Source organism: Myodes glareolus, chromosome 26 (genome assembly GCF_982192425.1).
Source record: "Myodes glareolus chromosome 26, mMyoGla1.1, whole genome shotgun sequence".
NCBI classification, from domain to species: domain Eukaryota; kingdom Metazoa; phylum Chordata; class Mammalia; order Rodentia; family Cricetidae; genus Myodes; species Myodes glareolus.
Genome location: NC_142051.1, coordinates 13,506,867 through 13,533,480, shown reverse-complemented (window position 1 = coordinate 13,533,480; position 26,614 = coordinate 13,506,867). Strand labels below are relative to the sequence as shown.

At 38.8% G+C, this 26,614-nt stretch overlaps 2 protein-coding genes across 2 annotated transcripts; both read right to left on the bottom strand.

The window, feature by feature from the left end:
* Positions 1-7,307: 7,307 nt before the first annotated feature.
* Positions 7,308-8,246, bottom strand: LOC148117747 (olfactory receptor 6C3-like). The gene has a single exon (XM_087902155.1). The coding sequence runs from the start codon at positions 8,244-8,246 to the stop codon at positions 7,308-7,310; it is 939 nt and encodes a 312-aa protein (XP_087758281.1).
* Positions 8,247-24,885: 16,639 nt separating this feature from the next.
* Positions 24,886-25,824, bottom strand: LOC146889804 (olfactory receptor 6C3-like). The gene has a single exon (XM_085683338.2). The coding sequence runs from the start codon at positions 25,822-25,824 to the stop codon at positions 24,886-24,888; it is 939 nt and encodes a 312-aa protein (XP_085539464.2).
* Between the last annotated feature and the right edge of the window lie 790 nt (positions 25,825-26,614).

Sequence of the window (26,614 nt, the reverse complement as noted above, 5' to 3'; positions counted from 1 at the left end):
TTGAAATTCTAGCAATAGCAAAAGACAGCATAAGGAGATCAAAGGGATTAGAATTGGAAAGGAAGAAGTCAAACTTTCATTATTTGCAGAAGATATGATGGTGTACATAAGCGACCTCAAAAACTCTACCAAAGAACTCCTACAGCTGATCAACACCTTTAGTAATGTGGCAGGATACAAGATCAACTCAAAAAAATCAGTTGCCCTCCTATACACAAAGGATAAAGAAGCAGAGAGGGAAATCAGAGAAACATCACCTTTCACGATAGCCACAAATAGCATAAAGTTTCTTGGGAGAACTCTAACCAAGGAAGTGAAACATCTATTTGACAAGAACTTAAAGGTTTTGAAGAAAGAAATTGAAGAGGATACCAGAAAATGGAAGAATCTCCCCTGCTCTTGGATTGGGAGGATCAACATAGTAAAAATGACAATTCTACTAAAAGCAATCTATACATTCAATGCAATCCCCATCAAAATCCCAGAAAAATTCTTCACAGACCTTGAGAGAACAATAATCAAGTTTATATGGCAAAACAAAAAACCCAGGATAGCCAAAACAATCTTATACAATAAAGGGACTTCTGGAGGCATTACCATCCCTGACTTCAAACTCTTATTACAGAGCTACAGTATTGAAAACAGCTTGGTATTGGTATAAGAACAGAGAAGCCCACCTATGGAATTGAATAGAAGACCCGGATATTAACCCACAAACCTATGAACACCTGATTTTCGACAAAGGAGCTGAAAATATACAATGGAAGAAGGAAAGCATCTTTAACAAATGGTGCTGGCATAACTGGATGTCAACCTGTAGAAGAATGAAAATAGATCCATATCTATCACCATGCATAAAACTCAAGTCCAAATGGATTAAAGACCTCAACATTAATCTGACCACATTGAACCTGATAGAAGAGATAGTGGGAAGTAGTCTACAAGATATAGGCACAGGAGACCACTTCCTAAGTAGAACCCTAGTAGCACAGACAATAAGAGCAACAATGAATAAGTGGGACCTCCTGAAACTGAGAAGCTTCTGTAAAGCAAAGGACACTGTCATTAAGACAAAAAGGCAACCTACTAATTGGGAGAAGATCTTCACCAAGCCCTCATCAGACAAAGGTCTGATCTCCAAAATATACAAAGAACTCAAGAAACTAGACACTAAAACTCGAATTAACCCAATTAAAAAATGGTGTACTGAACTGAACAGAGAATTCTCAACAAAAGAACTTTGAATGGCCAAAAGACACTTAAGGTCATGCTCAACCTCCTTAGCGATCAGGGAAATGCAAATCAAAACAACTTTGTGATACCATCTTACACCCGTCAGAATAGCTAAAATCAAAAACACCAATGATAGTCTATGTTGGAGAGGATGTGGAGTGAGGAGAACTCTCATTCATTGTTGGTGGGAATGCAAACTTGTGCAGCCACTGTGGAAATCAATGTGGCGGTTTCTCAGGAAACTGGGAGTCAACCTCCCTCAGGACCCAGCTATTCCACTCTTGGGAATATACCCAAGAGATGCCCAATCATACTACAAAAGCATTTGTTCAGCAATGTTCATAGCTGCACTATTTGTAATAGCCAGAACCTGGAAACAACCTAGGTGTCCCTCAATAGAAGAATGGTTAAAAAAGGTGTGTAACATATACACATTAGAGTTTTAATCAGCGGTAAAAAAACAATGACATCTTGAATTTTGCATGCAAATGAATGGAAATTGAAAACGCATTATTGAGTGAGGTATACCAGACCCAAAAAGAGAAATATGGTATGTACTCACTCATAAGTGGATTCTAGCCATAATTTAAGAACTTCGAGGTTATAACTCGTGATTTGAGAGACGCTAAATAAGAAGGTGAACCTAAAGAAAATCATATAGTTATCCTCCTGGATATTGGAAGTAAACAAGATTTCCAGGCAAAACTTGGGTGCACGGGGGTGGGAGTGGGGGTGGATGTAAGGGAAGATTGGTAGAGAGAGGTGAGAAGGGGAGGATTGAGGAAAACTTGGGGGAATGGGATGGGTGGAGTGGAGGAAGGGTGGATATGGGAACAGGGAAGTTAATATCTTAATTAAGGAAGCCATTTTAGGGTTGGCAAGAGATTTGATTCTAGAGGGGTTCCCAGGTCCAAGGAGAGGTCCCCAGATTGTTCCCTGGACAGCAGAGGAGAGGGTGCCTGAACTGGCCTTGTCCCTTACCCACACTGATGAATATCTTGCATATCACCATAGAACCTTCATCTGGTGATGGATGAAGATAGAGACAGAGACCCACATTGGAGCACTGGACTGAGCTCCCAAGGTCCAAATGAGGAGCAGAAGGAGGGAGAACATGATCAAGGAAGTCAGGATCGTGAGGGGTGCGTTCACTCACTGTGATGGTGGAACTGATCTAATGGGAGCTTACCAAGGCCAGCTGGACTGGGAGTGATGGAACATGTGATCAAAATTGACACTCTCAATATGGCTGGCAATGAAGGCCGACTGAGAAGCCAAGGACAATGGCACTGGGTTTTGATTCTACTGCATGGACTGACTTTGTGGGAGCCGGTTTGTTTGGATGCTTACCTTTATAGACCTGGATGGAGGGGGGAGGACCTTGTACTTCCCACGGGGCAGGGAACCCTGACTGTTCTTACGCCTAGAGAGGGAGGGGGAAGTGGGGAGGAGGAGGGAAAAGGGAGGTGGGGAGGAGGTGGAGATTTTTAATAAATAAATAAATAAATAAATAAATAAATAAATAAATAAATAGAAGCAAATATTGGAGAAATGGGAATAAACTGAGGTATTTCTTTGGTTGCTCATATGAAAAAATTCAGGGGTTTATTTGGTAAGTTGCTTTTTGTATAATAATTTGCTATTTTTTTGTAATGTGACATCTTTATTTTAAAACTATGCTTAATTGTAACAAGTATTGTTTTTCAATTTAGAAACATTTTCCAAGGGTTTTGATGAAAATATTATTTTAAAATAAAATATAACTTTCATGGGAAAAAAGAGTTAATAAGAAGCCTGAGCTAATGGGCCAATCAGTTTATAACTAATGTAGATTTCTGTGTGATTTCTTTGGTACATAATGATTGCAGGAACTGGGCAGAACAGAAAACCTCGACAACACCCTTGGTCATCCAACATAACACATAGTAAGAACACCAGTCCTGAAGACAACACACTTGTGACTGTAGGAAGTATAGAAATCAGTCTCAAGTCACTCAGGGAACTTTCTCCTTACTACAAGTTATCATAGTGCTGAAAAGTCCCAAACAGCCTACTATGGAGCAAAGACATCAATGACCTTACCCAGCACTAGACACTGCATGCTATGACACTGCCCTGCTGGACAAGATATGTCCGGACACTTGTGCAATGGGGCAAGACTGTTCTGGATAATTAATTACTTTCTGACTGGTTTTGAGGTCTTATCCACAGGACAGAATTATATATTTTGTGCTGTAATCCTGGTCAAAATCCCATGGAAGGGAAGGGCGCAAGTCTAAGTTTTTTGAAATTGTGATCTTACCCAATACCTTTTAAGTAATTATGTTTATGTTCGCAGACTTAGGCAGCACTCAGTCTTTGCCAGAAGAGCTTCTTTTGCAAGGAAGCAGCAGATATGAAGGCATGCATAACTGGACAAAGTGCACAGAGTGACTGAGTACTCAGCCTGGATGGAACATCTATTTTTTTTTTTTTTTTAGTTTTACTTGCCCTCTACAACTGGCTCTGGGAGCATCAAAAAAAGAGGAGGTAGAAAGAATGTAAGAAGTAGAAGATGTTTCCTGGTTCTGGCTATGACAAACAAAGCTGCTATGAACATAGTTGAGCACATATCCTTGTGGTACCATTGAGCATCCTTTGGATATTTACCAAAAGTGGTATTACTGGGTCTTGAGGAAAGGTGTTTCCTAATTTTCTGAGAAATCACCACACTGACATCCAAAGGAACTGAACCAGCTTACATTCCCACCAGCAATGCAGGAATGTTCCCTTTTCCCCAGCATAAGTTGTCAACTTAAATGCCCCTCAACCAAAGAATGGATGAGGAAAATGTGGTACATTTACACAACGGAGTACTACACAGCAGAAAAATTAACAGCATCTTATCCATGCATCCATGCATGCAAATGGATGGAGCTAAAAAACACCATATTGAGTGAGGTAACCCAGTCCTGGAAAGACAATTATCAATGTACTCACTCATAAGTGGTTTTTAGACATAAAGCAAAGACAACCAGCCTACAAATCACAATCCCAGAGAACCTAGACAACAATAAGGACCCTAAGAGAGACATACATGGATCTAATCTACATGGGAAATAGTAAAAGGCAAGATATCCTGCATAAATTGGGAGCATAGAGGAGGACTGAAGAGGAGGGGAGAGGCAGGGAGGGGAGCAGAGAAAATATATAACTCAATGAGATCAATAGAAAAGAAGCAAGAAGATAGAGAATATTGCTATTTTTAATTGTTCCATTTTTTATTATTTTTATTGAGCTATACAATTTCTCTGCTCCCGTTCCCTGTTCCCCCTTCCTTTCCACCCTCTCCCCATGACTACCCCATGTTTCCAATTTACTCAGGAGATCTTGTCTTTTTCTCCTTACTGTGTAGATCCCTGTTATATCTCTCTTAGCGTCCTCTTTGTTATCTAGGTTCTCTGTGGTTGTGGACTGTAGGTTGGTTTTCCTTTGCTTTGTCTACAAGTTACTTAGGAATGAATTAAATTTGTCTTTTTCAGTCTGGGCTACCTCACTCAATATGGTTTTTTCTAGATCCGTCCATTTGCCTGAAAATATCAAGATATCATTATTTTTTACCACTGTATACTACTCCATTGTATAAAAGTATCACATTTCTTTATTCATTCTTTAGTTGAAGGAAATCTAGGTTATTTTCAGGTTCTGGCTATTACAAATAATGCTGCTATAAATATAGTTAAGCACATGTCCTTGTGGTAGGACTGAGCATCCTTTGAGTATATATACTCAATCATGGTATTGCTGGGTCTTGAGGTAGATTGTTTCCTAATTTTCTACGAAAGTGACATACTGATTTCCAAAGTGGTTGTACAAGTTTACACTCCCACCAGCAGGGTGGAGGCTTCCCTTTACCCTGTATCCTCTCCAGCATAAGTTGTCATCAGTATATTTGATTTTGGCTACTCTGACAGGTGTAAGATTAAATCTCAGATTTGCATTTTGATTTGATTTGCATTCCTCTGATGACTAAGGAAGTTGAACATTTCCTTAAGGGTCTTGCAGTCATTTGAGATTCCTCTATTGAGAGTTTTCTGATTACGTCTGGACCCCATTTATTTATTAGATTATTTGTTCTTTTGATATCAATATTCTTGAGTACATTTTATTTTGGAGATCAGACCTCTCTCCAATGTGGGGCCTGTGAAGATCTTTTCCCAATCTGTAGGCTGCTGTTTTGTCTTGTAGATCATGTCCTTTGCTTTACAGAAGCTTCTCTTTTTCAGGAGGTAACCTTTCTCCTGGAAATGATGTCACAGCAGTTGTGCTTACCTGCACAAGTCCTGCACAAGAGCAAGCCAACCAAAATCCCAGCACAGAGAAGGCAGATGATCTCCAGACCCTACCCCTTACTGAGGAGCTATTGGCAGTGTACAGTTGGTGGAAGAGAGAGATTCATTTTTTGAGGGTGGGGCCACTGGTAGGGTCCCCATGCTCCAGAAGATAGCCTCACATCCATGAACATATGGACAGCACTAAGTGATTTGGAATGAACAAAGAGGAAAATGTCCTGAGGTTAGAAGGGAGTGAGCAGAAAAGGGGAACTAGGGATAGATATATTTCATTGTAAACATGTAAAATTCTAAAATACAAAAAATTGTTATTAGCTACTAACTAATGCATCAGTGCTGAAATCAGAAATTTCCACCATCTTCTATAATAATACAAAGGTATTTATTACCACCAATTCTCATACAATTTTATAACAACCAGAATAGATGGGATAGTGACAATTTTTGACAATGATCTGATTCAGACAAATTAGCATTTATAAGAACATTTCCCTCTCACTTAAAAGACATTGGGTCTTGGCCTTACCATTTTATATACAGTGTATGTGTTACTTTGACTGAAGAGATGGAAGAGCACAGCTTACAAAAGGAAGAGTATCAGGCAGAGGCATTTTTAAATTATTTCACATATCTTTATGTTCACTTTCTGCAGCATAAGATGCTTAATGTATAATCTCTTCTCTGCCACCAGCTGAAGGAACTATTGTATTGCAATGAAATTGTAGTAGACTGGTCAAGGAGAGATGGCTCAGTGGTCAAGAGAGCTTGCTACACAATCAAGAGGAGCAAAGTTTGAGTATCAGTAGCCACAGAAAATCTGAGCACAGTCCCATGCATGCCTGCGACCCAGGAACTGAAGGGAACACAAGCAAGTGGGTCACTGTGGCTTGTCTGTGGTGAGTGTAGCTGAACTCCAGGTTCAGTGAGAGGTCCTGCCTCAAAGCAAAAGGCAAGAATGACAGACATTCTTACTATCTGTCACTCAATACTGTCTCCCGGTGTCATTATACACAGACATGCACATTCACACATATGTACAAAAATTACTACACATGCACAGCACCCCAAGTACATACACAAAAAGAAAGAGTCATGACAGAATACACATACAGTCTAGAGGAATATAAACATAATAAAAATTTGTAACAAACTTAGAAAAGGAAGATTGGCAGACAGTGCCCAATGAAATGAAGAAGAAAATGATAACATGCAAATGCATTTTACCATTAGCATCATATTTTAGAGACAGATTGTAACCAAACACAGGATAATATTCCACAGTATTAATGTCTATCAACTGTTCCAGAACATTTTACACTTATCCTCAATGCCTACAGGATGGAAAATTTCAATGCAGAGAAAACACTAAATAATACCTATAGAGGATTAATGGAAAACATAACATAGTAACTGTAAAATTTATAAGAAAGTTGAGGTACTGAACAGGTGAATCAGAGATAAAAGGGCTTGCTGTTCTTTCCAAGTACACTGGTGCAATTCCCACTACCCACATGATGGCTCACCACCATCAATAACTCTACTTCCAGGGAACCCAGTGCCTTCCTCTGGTCTCTATGGGTACCAGTCTTGCAATTTAAACAGAAATGCACACAGGTGTGCATGCAGGAAAAGTATCCATACACATAAAATACTTTGTAAACAAGCTGAAACCAGTAAGCTCATACTATAAAGTTTCACTCTTTTTTTAAAGAGATAAAATGACTTTCAGGTTAATCTGTACTTTCATTTGTTTCTATTAAGTATTACTTTATTGATCAAATCTTTGAAGGCTTGTTTTACTTGTTGATTTCTCAACGTGTAAATAAAAGGGTTCAACATGGGAGCAATTGAAGTGTTGAGAACAGCCACCCCTTTGGTCAGTGATGCCCTTTCATTGGCAGAAGGTTTGATGTACATGAAGATGCAGCTTCCATACGAGATGGAGATGACAATCATGTGAGAGGAGCAGGTGGAGAAAGCCTTTTTCCTCTGGCTGGCAGATGGGAACCTCAGAATGGTGTTGATGATGCAGATGTATGACAAGATCACTAGGGCCAGTGTGAAGAGCAGAGTGAAGGAGGCAACATAAAGGCCAAGGGCTTCTGAAAGCCTTGTGTCTGAGCAGGAGAGTTGTAAAATGGGGAAGTAGTCACAGGAGAAGTGATCGATGATGTTTGAGGCACAGAAATCTAACTTGAGGATAAGTATGACTAATGGGAAAATGATTAGAAATCCTGCCAGCCACGAGGTGAGGACAAGAAGAGTACAGACTTTCTGACTCATGATGGTGGTGTAATGCAGTGGCTTGCAGATGGCGACATAGCGATCATAAGACATAGCGGTTAGAAGAAAGAACTCAGACACTCCCATGGAGATGAAAAAAAATAACTGAGCCAAACAGTTGTTGTAGGAAATGGTCTTAACTTTTGTAATTATTGACCCCAGAAATCTAGGGACAGAAACACTGGTGAACATAATTTCTAGGAAGGAAAAGTTCCGGAGGAAGAAATACATAGGAGTCTTTAGGCGAGAGTCAAGCAAGGTGAGGGTGATGATGGTTAGGTTTCCACACACACTTAATATATAAGCAATGAATAAAAAGAAAAAAATTACAACCTGAAGCTCCAGGTCATCGGTTATGCCCAACAGCACAAACTCGGTAATCACAGAGTGGTTTCCCATGCTGATTTGTAGTAAAAGGAATCTACTGATAAAAAAAATAAAGGTGTAAATTCAGTGTAAAACAAACAACTGTTTAAATACTGATATTACTATATCCGATGAAATGAGGCCATGGGGTAGTTTCACTAATGTTTTCTAATCTCTCCTCATTGATCTTAAACAAAAAACACCTTGTTGAAAAACAAATCTTAGTAGATGGGAGTTTAAATCTGCTTCAGCAATTGTGCACAGAAATTCCACATACAGTCACAATTTCTATATGAGTACGATACCTTTTGTAACCATATTTTAATAGTATCATCATTTCCAATATGCAAAATTATTTTCTGGCTTCACATATTATATGCTTTCAAGACTGAATATATAATATTTAACTTCAATTTTAGTACTATTTTCAAACTTCCATAGTTTAGAGGTACAAAGTGAGCACCCAATCATATTCACTAAACCTAAAAGCTGTTCTTCCTTTTCTTTCTTTTTTTTCTCACTTTTTTTGGTTTTTCGAGACAGGGTTTCTCTGTAGCTTTGGCATCTATACTGGAACTAGCTCTTGTAAACCAAGCTGGCCTTGAACTCACAGTGATCCATGTGCCTCTGCCTCCCCAAGTGCTGGGATTAAAGGGGTGCACGGCCAGGATGTCATGGTTACTTTCAAACATAATATATGTGTTGTTTAAAATGGAAGAGAAATAAATGTATTTGCCAAAAGAGAAATGAGGCAAGATTTTCTTTAGTTATAAAAATAACCAAGTTCTTAGTTTGTGGAAATTAAAACAATAGCAAGGAAAAAAATTAAACAGAGCCAGGGATGAATAGCTACTCTCTGTGAATTCTGAGTCACTTCCAGCATTTCAACATCTTCTTCTTACTAAGTTCACTTTGTGGTCTTATCTTTAAACTTTCTTGAGGACCAAAAGGAACTCATACAGAAGATTTATCATGTCAAAGCATAATAGTGCCTCCCTTCTCAAAGAATCAACAGAATAAACAAAATTTTCTACAGGATTTACTTCATCAAACCACATACTCCACACTGTAATCTCCCATCCGGCCTACTCTCTCCTGAGAGCTAACAGACAGCACAGCCTGTCTGGTTATCACAGTGTATGGGCTACTTTCTAGGCAGGCAGCAAGGGGGAAGCCCTAAAGCTGAAAATGGGCACTGTTCACCTTCTTCTGTCTTAGTCCTGAGTCTCTGGTTTTTCTCTTTAGGAAGAAACATATATTTTCTATCATTCTGTCATCAAAATGAACAGATAACTGTTATATGGTTTACGTGATCACTAAAATATAGTAAAATGCAAAATTAATAGTAACAATTGTATTTAAGAGATAATCTGGGGATCCTTGTATTTTCCCAGTATAGTAAGTCCTCCAACGATAGATAAAAATTAATTTCTTCACAAATGTGAGACACAGTTTGGTGTATATGGTACTAGTAGTTAGATATAAAACTCTATAGTCTACATCCATGACTTAATTTCTGCCACTTAAAACACAAAATTAAACATATTAATAATATTCTCTAGAAGTCTTTCTCATTCAGCTCGCTCTTGATTCTTTTCATTACACTGAAGCCTGTCACATTAAAAACTTCACGCTGAATTGCTTGTGAGATTGCTAACAGCCTCGCTTACAAATGAAAATAAATGCATCTTTAATCTCTTTTATTGTTTCGTGGAAACTGAGTGTGCTATCAGACTTACTGTTGTCATCCCTGCAAATCTTTAAGAACAAGGAGAAACTGATGCTGCTTTAAGATAGTAGAAGGTAAAGAGTGTTGAAGGTCTCTAAATAAGATAAAGGGTGAAATCTTCACAAGCATAAATACAGCTTTACCTTCTCTGATCAGAGTATAAATCCCTGATACTCTCAGCTAAAGAACAGAAGGATGCACACAGAAGTTCAAGACATGTGTGGTGATGCCATGACACCTCTTTCTTGAAACCCAAACACTATAGAGAGAGAAAGAAAAAGTGTACCAATCAACTGATAACACTTGACCTGGTTTCCCTTTGGTCAAGCAATTTTCCTAATAAGGGCATGGACTCAGTCTATGCTCAGGAGATAATTCTTTCTCAATTCACTTGGGATTAAACTCAAGACTAACCTGTCCTACAATGGGTTCCTCCTCGACACACTTGGTGATAGTTTACTAATTACTAAGTTCTGCCAGTGCAGAGCAGAATAGGTAAACTAAAATTAATTTTTAATATCTTCAAAAGTTTGGGTGGTACTTTGTCCTTGTTTTTTATTTTTTAATTTCAAAATTGATATGTGCTTTATGCTATTAGGTCCCAAACCACAACAGTGTTACAGAGAACTTTCATTACCCTACCAGCCATGCATTTATTTCAACTCTTTTCATTATTCAAAATAAAATATACTGTATTATATCAAATTGTTTTAGGTACTATACAAACAATCACAAACTCAGATATTATTCTATGTACTTTATTACATTTTACAAAACAGATATTATGAAATTTTATTAAACAAAACATTCAATGTTTCTATCTTCTTTTCTCAGTTAACACTGAATAGTGGATGTCATTTCTGGTTGAGTTATCTAGAAAACAACTTTATTCTTTTGTAACATTTACATGCAATATCCAAGAAGACTTGCACATAATTATTAATTTCATTGTTAGTTAAGATTAGGGTTAGATCTACACTTCACTTGCTACATTCTTTCTCTGCTAGGACACAACAGCATAACTTAAATCACTTAAATATCTTCATAGATTAGTATTGCATGTTAGCTTTGCACAAATGCTTTCATGGATGACAACTCAAGACAAACACAGGATCAAGGCTTGAGAGGCCTAGCTTTTCCTGAGGAGCCACGGACTGATCATTTTTCAGGTTTTAATACTCTCACTACTCCACTTTATGGAAAAGGTGTTCACATATTGTTTGATTTTTTTTTACTTAAAATTTGGTATCATTAAACTGTGATACTATCTGAACCTAGGATTTTTTATTTTTATGAGGTCTTCCTACACACTAAAATTCTTTAGCAAATATAGTGGTATGTAAATAACGGTATGTAAATAACTATTTCTATCATGGAATTTTGTTGAATGTATCATAAGAAATTTGTTCATTTCTTCGAATTTTAAAAATTCTAAACTATGAGATATTACCTATATCTAACATATAATAGCACAAAGTTAAAGTTCTCAGTCAAACTTGGAAGATTTCACAACTCTTTAAACACATATACATTGTATACAAATAAATACATACATAATAAAATGGAAGAATGGGGCTAGATCAAGACTAATCCCAAAAGAACAAACATTTAATCTTGTGATTAATATTGGGGTAAAACTGAGAGCAAGTGGTGGTGTGATGTAAGACCTAAAGATTTTAGAAACTCAGTCACTACTGCTTCACCATCTGGATCCCATGCAGATTTTCTGTTGGGCTGACATCACCCACTGCCTGCAAATTTCTTGGCAGACATTCTATGTCCCTATCCTGTCTAAATATATTTAGAGACTCCAACATTACACCCAATACCTGGTTACTAATGGCTGCTCATAAGCAGGGCAACAGTAAAAAGGGTCAATTAATGGAGAAATAAATACAAAATGTATAGTTTAAAGAGAAAAGGAGCACCAGGAAACAATATTCAGACAAGGCTTGTAATGAGAGAGATAAAGAGATTAAGCAGAGGCCAATTCTACACTGGAATAAATACCTCATCCATCTAAGCTTCCAACTTGTACAAGGAAAATGCTTGAGAATTTATTAACCCTAGAAAGGAAGACAACCAAAACTGTTGTAAATGTGATCCAAGGATCTCACATTCCCTACCAAGCTCACCCAGAGAGACAATGTGGCCAGGCAATGTGTAGGAATTGAAAGCCCTGGGGGTCTATGTATGAAACTGTGGAAGTAAAGCCTGAATTTCATTGGAGACCCTAAGAGATGTATATAAAATAAAGAACTCTGTATCTTTTGAAAAATCTAGAAACATTCAGTGTTGCCCACGCACTTTTCTGTGAATACCCACACCCGATTCAGGCGCGCGCTTTCCCGAACCGAGTCCATGAGAATGGATGACTATCCTAAGGGTTAAAGCACATAGACACAGGAGACCTGCTCATTCACCATGAGCCATGAACAAAAGGGAAAAAGACCTGGGTACCTACAAGTCTCTCTTTAAATATATATAAAATATGATGACAAAAACCTGCCTTAGGTGCCACCGGGAACCAGATCAAATCCGGATCCGTCGTCAGGATGACACCTCAGGTCCAGACGTATCCATGTCTTAGATTGGAAAAGCCTGCCCACGTGGTCTAGACCCGTCTCTGGTTAAAGTCATCCTCCAACACATCCAGCCAGGTTTATGCTGAAAGATACTCTGAGGCGAATGCCTATTAGGGCCAGGCCATGGCAGACCTGAAAGCCATTGGCCAAGTGAAGATGCTCCAGCATACACATAAGCATTCCTGGAAGAGACTGTGCTTGCACAATATCTGAAACGTTTGCTCAGAATAGAGCCCCTTGAGTAGGGCTACAGCACCGGCAAATGGGACCCCTGGAATGACTAGTCAAACTAAATTAAAGCCAATTAGCAAATTTGTATTCCGGGGTCCGAGAAAAAGCAGCAAAATCTTATCCTGCGACCAGCTGAGGTCAAAATCCACACCCAGATTGTAAAGATTAACTACAGCGTCCAATTGTGAATTTAGATTACTTTGAATAGTTATGGTAATCCTGTCTATCTGGCAAGGTTTTTGCCAAGAGCACCCAAGGCTGCAAACAGGGCAGAGGAAGCAGCTGTTTTCCCCTCAGGGGGTCAAGCAGCCTTGACTAAAAACAGGAAGAGCAAGGATAGGAAGCTGGGAAAAGGGGTAAAATCAGGCACTGGATCATCTCTCAGGAATCTGCCATCTCCGCCGCCGCCTCCGCCACGGCGAGCATCCGTGGGATCTCTAGATCTTGTCTCGTCCTCAGGTCTCTGAATAGAGGAATCCATGGTCCGCACCAGACACTCGGGGACCCAGACCGGGTGCTTTGCATCCTGTGGAAACACACAAACCGCTCCTCTACCCCAAATCAAAACCCGGTCCGGACCATGTACATTAGTACATGACCTGGGCCATGCCAGACGCTAGCCGAGGCAAATCCTGCCTGCGTGCGCCATTGAAATTGGCTCCCCTCGTCGGTCTCTGGGAGCAATGCACTTAGCTGTTTAGGATCTAAACTACAACCAAGCAGGCCTTGGACCCATAGAGATCTGTAGGTCTCTGTCTCCAAGGAGCAAATTCTATTGGCCTGTGCCATTGAAACCAGCCTAAATACTGGGCTGAATTAGCCAATCTCAAAACATCTTTTTTTTTATTGACCTGCATCATTGTAGCAGGTCTTTGAATTGGGCTGAATGGCCAGCCCCAAAACATCTTTTAGAATTAGTTTCGCCTGGAACTTTTCCAGGGGCAGAAAATAATTATCTGATCCAGTATGTGAGCACTAACATAAGTGGATAGAATTATTAAAATTTTAATTTTGGGGGCACATTGCCTCCCGTCAATATTTAGAGAAATAAATAATAGGATCAACATATCTGGCTATAGATATGGAAATCTTGTCAGTCATCAATCCATATAAAAAAATATAAGGACTACAGAAATTGTCCTCCAAAGAGCAATTAATCAAATAAAAATATATGCAATAAACCTAAACTGAAAACTCTCAATAGACAAACTTAAAAACAACTGAAAGACATTTTAAAAATCCTCAATTATAATATCTTTAATCATTGGAGAAGTGTGAATCAAAATAACTCTTGAGACTCTATCTTATCCCTATAACATGATCAAGATCAAATATTGCTCATAACTTTACTTAAGAGAAACTCCTCCACCATTGGTGGAAATGCAAACTGGCACAGTCTGGATTTTTAGAAAATTAGGCAACAAACCATCCCAAGATTTAACTAACTTCTTTTGGGTCTGCACATAAAAGATGTTTAGCCATATCATAAGGACATGTGTCTAACCATGTATATGGCAGAATTACTTTATTAATATAGAACCTGAAAACAACCCAAATGTATATCTTTAACACGCCTGATAGATGAGATAGCCATAAATGTTATAAAACATTTTTAATAACTCTAATTATATAAATTTAAAAACCTGTATAACAAGAACTTTAAACCTTATAAGAGTTATAAGCCATTAGACAATGGAGAGATCTCCATTCTTCCGTGAAAACAGTATCAAATAAGCCAAATGGACAATATTATTGAAAATAATCCATGAGTTTAATGTAAATGTCCATCAAATTTTATGATGAAAATTTAGACTTTGAACAAAATAATTATTACCCTTACGAGAAAATGTAAACTTAAAATCCTGTATAATTAAGGAACCCTTGAACCTACAGTAATCTCCAACTAAAAACTGTCTAGACTTAAGTCCTAAATAAATTGTTTTAAATCTGGCATAGTTGAGCTATTGCTCTAAAAATATCATTTGAGAAAACCGTTCTCCCACTCCTAGCCTGGAGCCCTCTAAAGATGTGTAAGCAACCTTTCTTTAGAAAGGAAAATATTAGATTTAAAACCAGACAGCTGTGGGCTGCCATGTGGTCATTGGGGATCGAACTTGCAACCCCTGGAAGAGCAGGCAGCATTCTTAACTTTAGTTGTTGTTTTTTGAGACCTGCTTGACCCGGACTCTGTGAGTCCACATGTCGCGGGTCCTGTTTGTAACTTTCTCTCTATGCCTTAAGTGTATCGGGCATAATTTAAGTTTGCATCCGAGCCTCTGTGCTCCGGCCGCCGTTGCGCAGCCCGTCTCTCTGTTTTTAAGCGTACTTTGTAGAACCTCAGCCACAGTGAGGGGCCGAGTGCGGTCCTGTGACCCACATTCAAACATGCATGGGAGCTTTCTAGTCTCCCTGAAAGACAAGCTCTGTGAAGCTGTTCTTTTGTTACTCAAAAATTCTTAATAGAACCCATAAATATATCTTTTGAATCCTCTCTCAGCCCGAGGCCCGCACCTATACGGGCCCTTGGCTATTTTATTTGTTAGTCATCAGCTATATTGAGCCCTGTAGCCTTGGGTACAGATTCCTGCCGGGAGCTAGCTGCGCCCAGCCTGTTCTCTTTGGTAAAAATTAAAGTTCCCTGCATGTGAGAGCCAGGGACTGAGTTCTAAAATAGTCTAAACGGTCTCTAGTGCAGTGTCATTTAATCCCGGTGCCTAGTCTCTTTATGAAATTTAGCAGCTCATTTGCCCACTGGCCTTCAGCACTGGATCAGACCTTTTGGCACCCATACTCCTAAACATCAAGCTCATTCACCCCCTTATCACATATGCACAATTGCACACTACAAAACTGGCCAGTTTAATCATGGGGTGACCCTTACCTTTTGGGGTTCTCGTGGTGGGTCCACAGAAGGCAGAAAGAAGAACGCGGTTGTCCTTCTTCAGTGCCCACCGAGGGACGCCATTTGTTGCCCACGCACTCTTCTGTGAATACCCACACCCGATTCAGGCGCGCGCTTTCCCGAACCGAGTCCACGAGAATGGATGACTATCCTAAGGGTTAAAGCACATAGACACAAGGAGACCTGCTCATTCACCAAAGAGTAAATGGCAACTTTATTAAACTCAAGTCGGGTATATATACTAGTGGGCAACGGGGGCAAAAGGGCAAAGCCCCCTCCCATCAGGAGCAGTGAAAGATGATGATAGGTGCCCGGCGCCCCACGCCAGAATCAGCTGCGGGAGGCAGGCGTGGCAGGCGTATAGGGCCCGCGGCTGGAACCTTGTTTACAGGTGGAATTACCATAACAAAAGAGGGCCAAGTTCTTTTTAAGCTAAACCCTCAGGCCGGTGATGTGCAGAAGACCCAGGGAGTCAGAGGACAAACGGCCCTGCGAATTGCCACAAACAAAAGGGAAAAAGACCTGGGTACCTACAATTCAGGTATTCCAGAGCTGGTTCATCAAGCTAGGGTTCTCTTAAGAATTTTTAATGACATGATTGAAAGAAAGACTCATCAGAAGCTAGTAAACGATTGAAAGATTTATTTTATTAGAATTTCTTTTCCCTATTATTCATGATTATTTTCACAAAATCTCCTAGGGAAATAATATGAGTTTTGTATTAATTAACTTTAATAATGAGTTAATAATGATGATTGTAATAGCAATAACCAGTCTGTATAGAAACAAATCTTTAAAAAAAAAAAGACTACTACATCAACTTCATAAGGAATTAATAAATAATAACATTAAAGAAACATAAGGGCTTTGCTATTGGTTGCTCTGTACAAACTGATTGTAAGGCTCTATTGCTGAAGAAAGCACCTATACAGCCTGTGAATGCAGAGAAGTCTAATTGGTGCCTAACTAGCGCCTTCATCCCTACTGACTACTGCTCATGGTACTAGAAAGTACTCTGCATGCCACCAGAAGAAAAGGTAAACATACATAAACCCTTTGGTCTACACTGGTCACCTGCCTGGATAATATACTGGTGCAATAGTAGCCCGATAATGTGGGAGCAACCGACCATTATCTGGTTGGGTTCAAGCCCCACTCCACAGAATGGAACTCATGATTGACACTATACAGGTGGCCAAGAACCTGGAGGGAGATCAGCCTTGGACCTTGGAGAAAACCAAATACTGCTGCTCTGTGAAATGATTGCAGCAATGTAATGACTCCTAATAACATTCTTCTGTACGCATAGATTAGTGTCTTCATCAGCCATCATCAGAGAAGCTTCCATTTTCAGTATATGGGAACAAATACAGACACACACAAATGAGCAATGGACAGAGAGAGAGGTCTTGGAACATTCAATCCTAAATGAGCTGTCTCCAATAAACTTCCTACCTTTGGGCTCAGAGAACCCTGCGGAACAGGAAGCAGAAAGATTATAAGAGTCAGTGAGGATAGAAGACACCAATGAAATAATGCTTTCCAGACATAAAACAACCGACACATATAAACTCACAGAGACAGTGGCCGCATGCACAGGGCCTGCACAAGGCTAAGCCAGGTCGAGTCCCAGCACTAAGAGGGGAAAGTGGATATGAGCTCTCATCTGTAACCAAGATGTCTCTGCTTGGCAACCACACTCATAGGAAAAATTATTTTTTTTCAGTGGAGTCTCTTTGAGTATACAACCCACACTTAAGAAGGAACAAACCACATGTAGTTAAGGGCCAACACAAGACAAAGTCAGTAGTATTTTTGGATATATTATGATTCCTAATGCTTTATCTGTGTACTTTTTAACCTTACTGCTCTTTTGTTTAAGTAGTATGGTTTCCAGTTTTGTGTTTTTATGGGTATGTATGTGTATATGTGTGTTATCTGTGTGTCTGAGTGAGTGTGTCTAATTGTGTGTGTGTGTGTGTGTGTGTGTGTGTGTGTGTGTGTGTGTGTGTGTGTGTATCATGTGCCATTTCTTTGGTTTTTTTACCTACTTGTTTTTTTTTATTCTATTCTGATTTCTTTATTTACTTCCCTGTTTGTTTTCTAAACAGAAGGAAAAAGAAGGCTGGAAGTTAGATGGATTGAAAGAGGAGAGGATCTGGGAGTAGATGAAAGAGGGGAAACCATTATCATAATATAATTAATTAATAAATCTATTTTGAATAAAATATGAGTTTTGAATTTGGAAGACCAAGAAAAAAGTGCAAATAAGCATTAATGGGATTTCTAGTGTTGAGTGAGTTACTTGATATCCTTAATCTTCAATTCCTTTGTTGAAAATGGAATTATAATTTCTAGAGAGATTTTGAAAATTAAATAAAATTATATTTTTAAAAACTTGTTCTTTATAAGTATGCTGCATTCAATTTTCAAAATTAGCTGGAGTAATTCTGTTGTTTTACTTTCAAGCAGAATTAATTAATTAGGAACTCACAGCAGTTGTAATTTATCAAAGGTACTATTTATTCTGATCACTGTATTTTTACTATTAAAAACAATTTTAAATTTAAATATGCTTTGATTACATTCTTTCCTTTTTCAAAGTTCTTCCAGATCCTCTCCTCCCTCTACCCACCCAAATTTTAAGTTCTTTCTCAAAAACCCAATATATCAACAGAAAAAAACAAAGTCAATAAAATCACATACACCACCCCTCCCAAAAAAAAACACCAAATCATAACCAAATAAACCACACAATTAAAAAAAATGTGGAGTCTGTTATAAGTTGGTCAACTACTCCTGAACATGAGGCCAGTAGTGTCACTATTGGACAAAACTGATTTTCCCTCTCCAGCTGGTATGGGGTACAGTTCAGTGATTAACTTGAGTATGCGGACAGTTCAGTGGTTAACATGGGTATAAGGAACAGTTCGGTAGTTAACATGGGTATTGGGGACAGTTCAGTGGTTAACATGGGTATGGGTACAGTTCAGTGGCTAATATGGGTATAGGGGACAGTTCAGTGCTTAATGCAGGTATGGGGACAGTTCAGTGGTTAACACAGGTATGGCTGCAATTTAGTAGTTAACATGGGCATAAGGAACAGTTCAGTGGTTAACCTTTACCATGGTAGCTAGGTATTCACTCATGCTTTCTTTTTTCATATAATACAATAAAACTATACATTCAAGTTGAACAAGGCAAACCAACAGAACGAAATAGGTCCAAGAGAAGGAATCAGAGACCCACTCATTCACACACTCAGAAATCCTATAAAAAAAAAACACAAAATTGGACGCCATAAAACATAATCAGAAGACCTGGTTCAGACCTATAAAGGTCCTGTGTGTGGAGCTTCAGATTCCGAGTTCATAAGAGTTTTGGTCATGTTGATTTAAAGGGTCTTTTTTGGTGTCTTCCACACCCACTGGTTCTTATATTCTTTCTGCCTTCTCTTCCCATGGTTGTCTGTACTCTGAGGAGAGGGATTTGATGGGGGCATCCCATGTAGGGAAGTGAATGCTTCAAGGTCTCTCACTCTCTGTGTTTGCTCCCATATTCCATAGGAGGAAGCTTCTCTGATGAGAGACAAAAAAGCTAGCACTATTCTATGAGTAGAGCAGAATGTCATCATAAACCATTTAATCATTATATTTTTTTCTTTTTTGAGAATAGAATCATGAAATTTTAGCTTCATTCTCATATGGCCTTAAAATTTTTATTATTGTTTACAAATGAAGCATTATTGTTCAGAGAAATTGTATATTATGCATTAAATCATATAGCTAACAAATGTCAAATGTAATCTAAGATCACCAATAAATAGGTGTACTGCATTTAAAAAAGTACAATATAACCTGCATTTAAAATAAATATAAATACAGAAAGAGTAATTTCTAACTTTTAATCAGTATAAAATGAGTTTTTTGTACTAAAACAAAATATATCATGTAATATAATTTTAATACAGCACTTCAAAATGTAGTCTGATATAATCTACTTAGTTTGACTAAAGTTGAACTGTTAACTTCAAAATACAACTTTAAAAATAAGGACTAACATGAAATTACACTCCATGGATGGACAATGTCTCTCTGGAAAACATTGGTTGTTAAATGAAAATTCCAGTACCAGGATCAGATATATCATTGTGATTTATTGGCAAAAGTGGGCCCCAAGGTCTCCAAAACTGAAAATGGTATTACCATCTCCCTTGGTTATCCAACATACTAAACATGGCTAAAATTCCAGTTCTTAAGACACCACACACATTGAACAAGAAATAAGGAAATTACTCTCAACCCATCCAGGACACTTTCTCCTTACTACAAACTTTCATCATGCTGAAAATCGCATACAGGCTGCGAGGGACAAAGACATCAATGACCTTACCCAGCACTAGACACTGCATGCTGTGACACTGCCCTGCTAGACAAGGTGTGTCCGCTCGTGCAATGGGGCAAACTGTTTGGGAGAAGTAACCACCTCTGACCAGATCTGACCTACTCCATAGGACAGAATTTTTTAGTTAATTTATTTATTTATTTAAAATTTTCACCTCCTCCCATCCTCTCATTTCCCTCCTACTTCTCTCACTCCTCCTCCCCTCACTCTCCAGTTCTAGAGAAGCTAGGGTGCCCTACCTTGTGGGAAGTCCAAGTCCCCCCCATCCTAGGAAGTTGTGCATCCAAACAGACTAGGCTCCCAAAAAGTCAATCCATGCAGCAGAATCAAAATCCAGTGTCATTATCTTTGGCTTCTCAGTCTGTCCTCATTGTCAGCCACATTCAGAGGTCCGGTTTGATCACATGCTCCTACAGACCCAGTCCAGCTGCCTTGATGAGCTCCCATTAGATCAGTTCCACAGTCACCGTGAGTGGACGCACCCCTCCGGTCTGGTTTCCCTTTCTTGTATTCTCCCTCCTTCTGCTCTTCATCTGGGCTTTGGGAGCTCAGTCCAGTGCTCCAATGTGGGTCTCTGTCTCTATTTTCTTCCCTCGCCAGATGAAGATTCTATGGTGATATGCAAGATATTCATCAGTGTGGCTATGGAAGAAGGCCAGGTCAGGCACCTTCTCCTCTGCTGCCCACAGGACTAGCTGGGGAAATCCCTTAGGACACCTGGGGGGAACCCCTCTAGAGCCAAGACTCTAGCCAAACCTAAAATAGCTCCCTTAGTTAAGATATCTTTTCCCTGCTCCCATGTCCATCTTTTCTCCATCTCAATTATCCCCAAGCTCTCCCTAAATGCCCCCTTCTGCCTTCTCCCTCCCCATCTCCCTTTCCCCCCAACCCACCCATACCTCACTGCTCCCAACTTTTGCCTGGAGATCCTGACAACTTCCAATATCCAGGAGGATAACTGTATGTATTTCTTTGGGTTCACTTTCTTATTTGTCTTCTCTAGGATCACAAACTATAAGCTCAATGTCTTTTGTTTATGGCTAGAATCCACTTATGAGTGAGTACATATCATATTCCCCTTTTTGAGTCTGGGTTATCTCATTCAGGATAGTGTTTTCTATTTCCATCCATTTGCATGCAAAATTCAAGACATCATTGTTTTTTACCACTGAGTAGAACTCTAAAGTGTATATGTGCCACACCGTCCTTATCCATATTTTTATTGAGGGACACCTAGGTTGTTCTCAGGTTCTGGCTATTACAAATAGTGCTGCTATGAACATAGTTGAACAAATTCCTTTGTAGTATGATGGCGCATCTCTTGGGTATATTCCCAAGAGTGGAATTGCTGTGTCCTGAGGTAGGTTGACTTCCAGTTTCCAGAGATTTCAAGCTCTATTGCAGAGCTACAGCACTGAAAACAGCCTGGGATTGGCATAAAAACAGACAGTAGAACCAATGGAACTACATCAGAGGCCCGGATATCAATCCACATGCCTACAAACACCTGAGTTTTGACAAAGAAACAAAATATAAAATGAAAAAAAAAACAAAACATATTCAACAAATGATGCTGGTATAACTGAAAATAAACATGTAGAAGACTGAAAATAGATCCATATCTATCACCATGCACAAAACTCAAGTCCAAATGAATCAAAGACCTCAACATAAAACCAGACACTGAACCTCATAGAAAAAGTGGAAAGTACACTTGAACACATTGGCACAGGAGGATACTTCCTAAATAGAACCCCAGTAACACAGACACTGAGAGAAACAATTAATAAATGGGACTGCTGAAACAGAGAAGCTTCTATAAAGCAAAGAACACAGTCCACAATTCAAAATGGCACCCTACTGAATGGGAAATGATTTTTACCAACCCTACATCAGACAGATGATTGATGGTGTGGGAGGTCCTTCTGTCTATGTTTTGCTTTTACTGGTTAATGAATAAAGAAATTGGCTTGGCCTGATAGGGTAGAACAGAGCTAGGCAGGGAAAACTAAAATGAATGCTGGGAGAAAAGAGGTAGTCATGGAGAAGCCATGGAGGTGCTGAAGGAGACAGACATGCTCAAACTTTTCTTGTAGGCCACGAACTTGTGGTGATGCACAGATTAATAGAGATGGGTTAGTGTAAGATATGAGTTAGCCAGAAATATGCTTAAGCTATTGGCCAAACAGCTTTTGCAAATGATATGGTTTCTGTGTGATTAATTCTGGTCTGAGCTGCAGTGCAGTCAGGAAAAAAACAAGCAGTCTTTCTTACAACAGACTGCTCTCCAAAATATACAAATAAATCAAGAAATTGATAATCAAAAAATGAATAATCTAATAAATGAATGTGGTCCAGACCTAAACAGAGAACTCTCAACAGAGAAAACACTAATGGCTGAAAGACACTTAAAGAAATGTTCAACATCCTTATCCATCAGAGAAGTGCAAATCGAAACAACTCTGAGATTCCATCTTATACCTGTAAGAATGGCCAATATTAAAAACACTGATGACAATTTATGCTGGAGAGGATATGGAGTAAAGGAAACACTCCTCAATTGCTGTTGGGAGGGCAAACTGATACAGCCATTTTAGATTTCAGTATGGCAATTTCTAAGAAAATAAGGAAACAACTTACCTTAAGATACAACTTTTCGGTATATACCCAAAGGATGCTTAATCATACTACAAGGACATGTGCTCAACTATGTTCATAGTAGCTTTATTTGTCATAGTTAGAACCTAGAAACAGCCTAAATGCCCCTCAATAGAAGAATGGTTAAGGAAAATGTGGTACACTTACACAATGGAGTACTACACAGTCAAAAAAGGATAATGACATCTTGAAATTTGTGGGCAAATAGATGGATCTAGAAAACATCATATTGAGTGAGGTAACCCAGACCCAGAAAGACAAATATCATATTTAATCACTCATAAATGACTTTTAGATATAACATAAAAAAACTATAATTCACATTATATCTGTTTCAGGAGGTAACTTTTCTCCTGGAAATGGTACAGTTAGAGCATTCATGATGTCACAGCAGCTGTGCTTGCCTGCACAAGTCCTGTACAAGAGCAAGCCAACAAAAATCCCAGCACAGAGAAGGCAGATGATCTCCAGACCCCACCTCTTACTGGGGAGCTATTGGCAGTGTACAGTTGGTGGAAGAGAGAGATTTGTTTTTTGAGGGTGGGGCCACTGGTAGGTTCCCCATGCTCCAGAAGGTGGCCTCACATCCATGAACTAAGTGACTTTTGAATGAACAAAGAGGAAAATGTCCTGAGGCTAGAAGGGAGTGAGCTGAAAAGAGGAACTAGGGGTAGATATATTTCATTGTAAATATGTGGGATTCTAAAACATAAAAAATTGTTATTAGCTACTAGCTAATGCATCAGTGCTAAAATCATAAATTTCCACAATCTTCTACATTAAGTGAAAGATATTTATTACCACCAATTCTCATACAATTTTATAACAACCAGAATAGATGGGATAGTGACAATTTCAACTTTTGACAATGATCTGATTCAGACAAATTAGCATTTATAAGAACATTCCCCTCTCACTTAAAAGACATTGGGTCTTGGCCTTACCGTTTTATATACAGTGTATGTGTTAATTTGACTGAAGAGATGGAAGAGCACAGCTTACAAAAGGAAGAGTATCAGGCAGAGGCATTTTTAAATTATTTCACATATCTTTATGTTCACTTTCTGCAGCATAAGATGCTTAATGTATAATCTCTTCTCTGCCACCAGCTGAAGGAACTATTGTATTGCAATGAAATTGCAGTAGACTGGGCAAGGAGAAATGACTCAGTGTTCAAGAGAGCTTGCTACACAATCGGGAGGAGCAAAGTTTGAGTATCAGTAGCCACAGAAAATCTGAGCACAGTCCCATGCATGCCTGAAACCCAGGAACTGAAGGGAACACAAGCAAGTGGGTCACTGTGGCTTGTCTGTGGTGAGTGTAGCCGAACTCCAGGTTCAGTGAGAGGTCCTGCCTCAAAGCAAAAGGCAAGAGTGATAGACATTCTTACTCTCTGTCACTCAATACTGTCTCCTGGTGTCATTATACACAGGCATGCACATTCACACATATGTACAAAAATTCCTACACATGCACAGCACCCCAAATACATACACAAAAAAAATAACCATGATAGAATACACATACAATCTAAAGGAATATAAATGTAATAAAAATTTGTAACAAACTTAGAAAAGGAAGATTGGCAGACAGTGCCCAATGAAATGAAGAAGAAAATAATAACATGCAAATGCATTTTACCATTAGCATCATATTTTAGAGGCAGATTGTAACCAAACACAGGATAATATTCCACAGTATTAACGTCTATCAACTGTTCCAGAACATTTTACACTTATCCTCAATGCCTACAGGATGGAAAATTTCAATGCAGAGGAAACACTAAGTAATACCTACAGAGAATTAATGGAAAACATAACATAGTAACTTTAAAATTTATAAGAAAGTTGAGGTACTGAACAGGTGAATCAGAGATAAAAGGGCTTGCTGTTCTTTCCGAGTACACTGGTGCAATTCCAACTACCCACATAATGGCTCACAACCAACTATAACTCTACTTTCAGGGAATCCAGTGCTCTCCTCTGGTCTCTATGGGTACCAGTCTTGCAATTTAAACAGAAATGTTCACAGGTGTACAGTAGGAAAAGGATCTATTCAAACAAAACACTTTTGTAAAAAACACGAAACCAATAAGCTCATACTAAAGAGTTTCATTCCTCCTATTTTGCAAAGGTACAATGTTGTTCATGCTAATAATTGCTTTCATTTCTTTCTATGAAGCATTAACTTATTAATCAAATCCTTGAAGACTTCTTTTACTTGCTGATTTCTCAATGTGTAAATAAAAGGATTCAACATGGGAGCAAATGAAGTGTTAAGAACAGCCACCCCTTTTGTCAGTGATGCCCGTTCATTGGCAGAAGGTTTGATATAAACAAAAATGCAGCATCCATACGAGATGGAGATGACAATCATGTGAGAGGAGCAGGTGGAGAAAGCCTTTTTCCTCTGGCTGGCAGATGGGAACCTCAGAATGGTGTTGATGATGCAGATGTATGACAGAATCACTAGGGCCAGTGTGAAGAGCAGAGTGAAGGAGGCAACATAAAGGCCAAGGGCTTCTGAAAGCCTTGTGTCTGAGCAGGAGAGTTGTAAAATGGGGAAGTAGTCACAGGAGAAGTGATCGATGATGTTTGAGGCACAGAAATCTAACTTGAGGATAAGTATGACTAATGGGAAAATGATTAGAAATCCTGCCAGCCACGAGGTGAGAACAAGAAGAGTACAGACTTTCTGACTCATGATGGTGGTGTAATGCAATGGCTTGCAGATGGCGACATAGCGATCATAAGACATAGCGGTTAGAAGAAAGAACTCAGACACTCCCATGGAGATGAAGAAAAATAACTGAGCAAAACAGTTGTTGTAGGAAATGGTCTTAACTTTTGTAATTATTGACCCCAGAAATCTAGGGACAGAAACACTGGTGAACATAATTTCTAGGAAGGAAAAGTTCCGGAGGAAGAAATACATAGGAGTCTTTAGGCGAGAGTCAAGCAAGGTGAGGGTGATGATGGTTAGGTTTCCACACACACTTAATATGTAAGCAATGAATAAAAAGAAAAAAATTACAACCTGAAGCTCTGGGACGTCTGATATGCCCAACAGCACAAACTCGGTAATCACAGAGTGGTTTCTCATGCTGATTCCTAGTAAATAGAATCTATTGATAAAAAAAGATTTTAAGGGGGAAGTTCAGTGTAAAAGAAACAGCAGTTTAAATACTGATATTACTGTATTCAAAGAAATGAGGCCATGGAACAATTTCACTAAGATTTTCTGATCTCTCCTAATTCCTCCTAAGTAAAAAACATCTTGTTGAAAGGCAATATTTTAGTAGTAGTGTACAGAAATCCTACATGCTGTCATAATTTTTGTCAGTATGATACGTTTGTGTAACCATATTTTAATAGTATCTTCATTTCTAATATGCAAATTTATTTTCTGGATTCATAGTGTATGCTTTCAAGATCAAATATATAACATTTAACTTCAATTCTAATAATTTTTCCAAACTTCTGTACTTTACAGGTACAAAGAGCACCCAAACATATTTACTAAACCTAAAAGCTGTTTTTCTTTCCCTTCTTTTTCTTTCTTTTTTGGTTTTGCAAGACAGGATTTCTCTGCACCTTTGGAGTCTGTCCTGGAACTAGCTATTGAAGACCAGGCTGGCCTCGAATTCACAGGGATCCTCCTGTCTCTGTCTCCCCAAGTGCTTGGATTAAAGGCGTGTACCACCACCTCCCGAATGTCATACTTATTTTCAACCTTAATATATATGTTGTTTAAAATGGCCAAGAAATAAATGTATTTGCCAAGAGATAAATAAGGCAAGATTTTCTTTAGTTATAAAAATAACCAAGTTCTTAATTTGTTAGAATTGAAACAGAAGCCAGAGAAAATAATTTAGACAGAGCCAGGGATGAAT

What these genes read in the sequence shown, in the direction of transcription:
- LOC148117747 (XM_087902155.1), bottom strand. Translation starts at nt 8,246, where the DNA reads ATGGGAAACCACTCTGTGATTACCGAGTTTGTGCTGTTGGGCATAACC.
- LOC146889804 (XM_085683338.2), bottom strand. Translation starts at nt 25,824, where the DNA reads ATGAGAAACCACTCTGTGATTACCGAGTTTGTGCTGTTGGGCATATCA.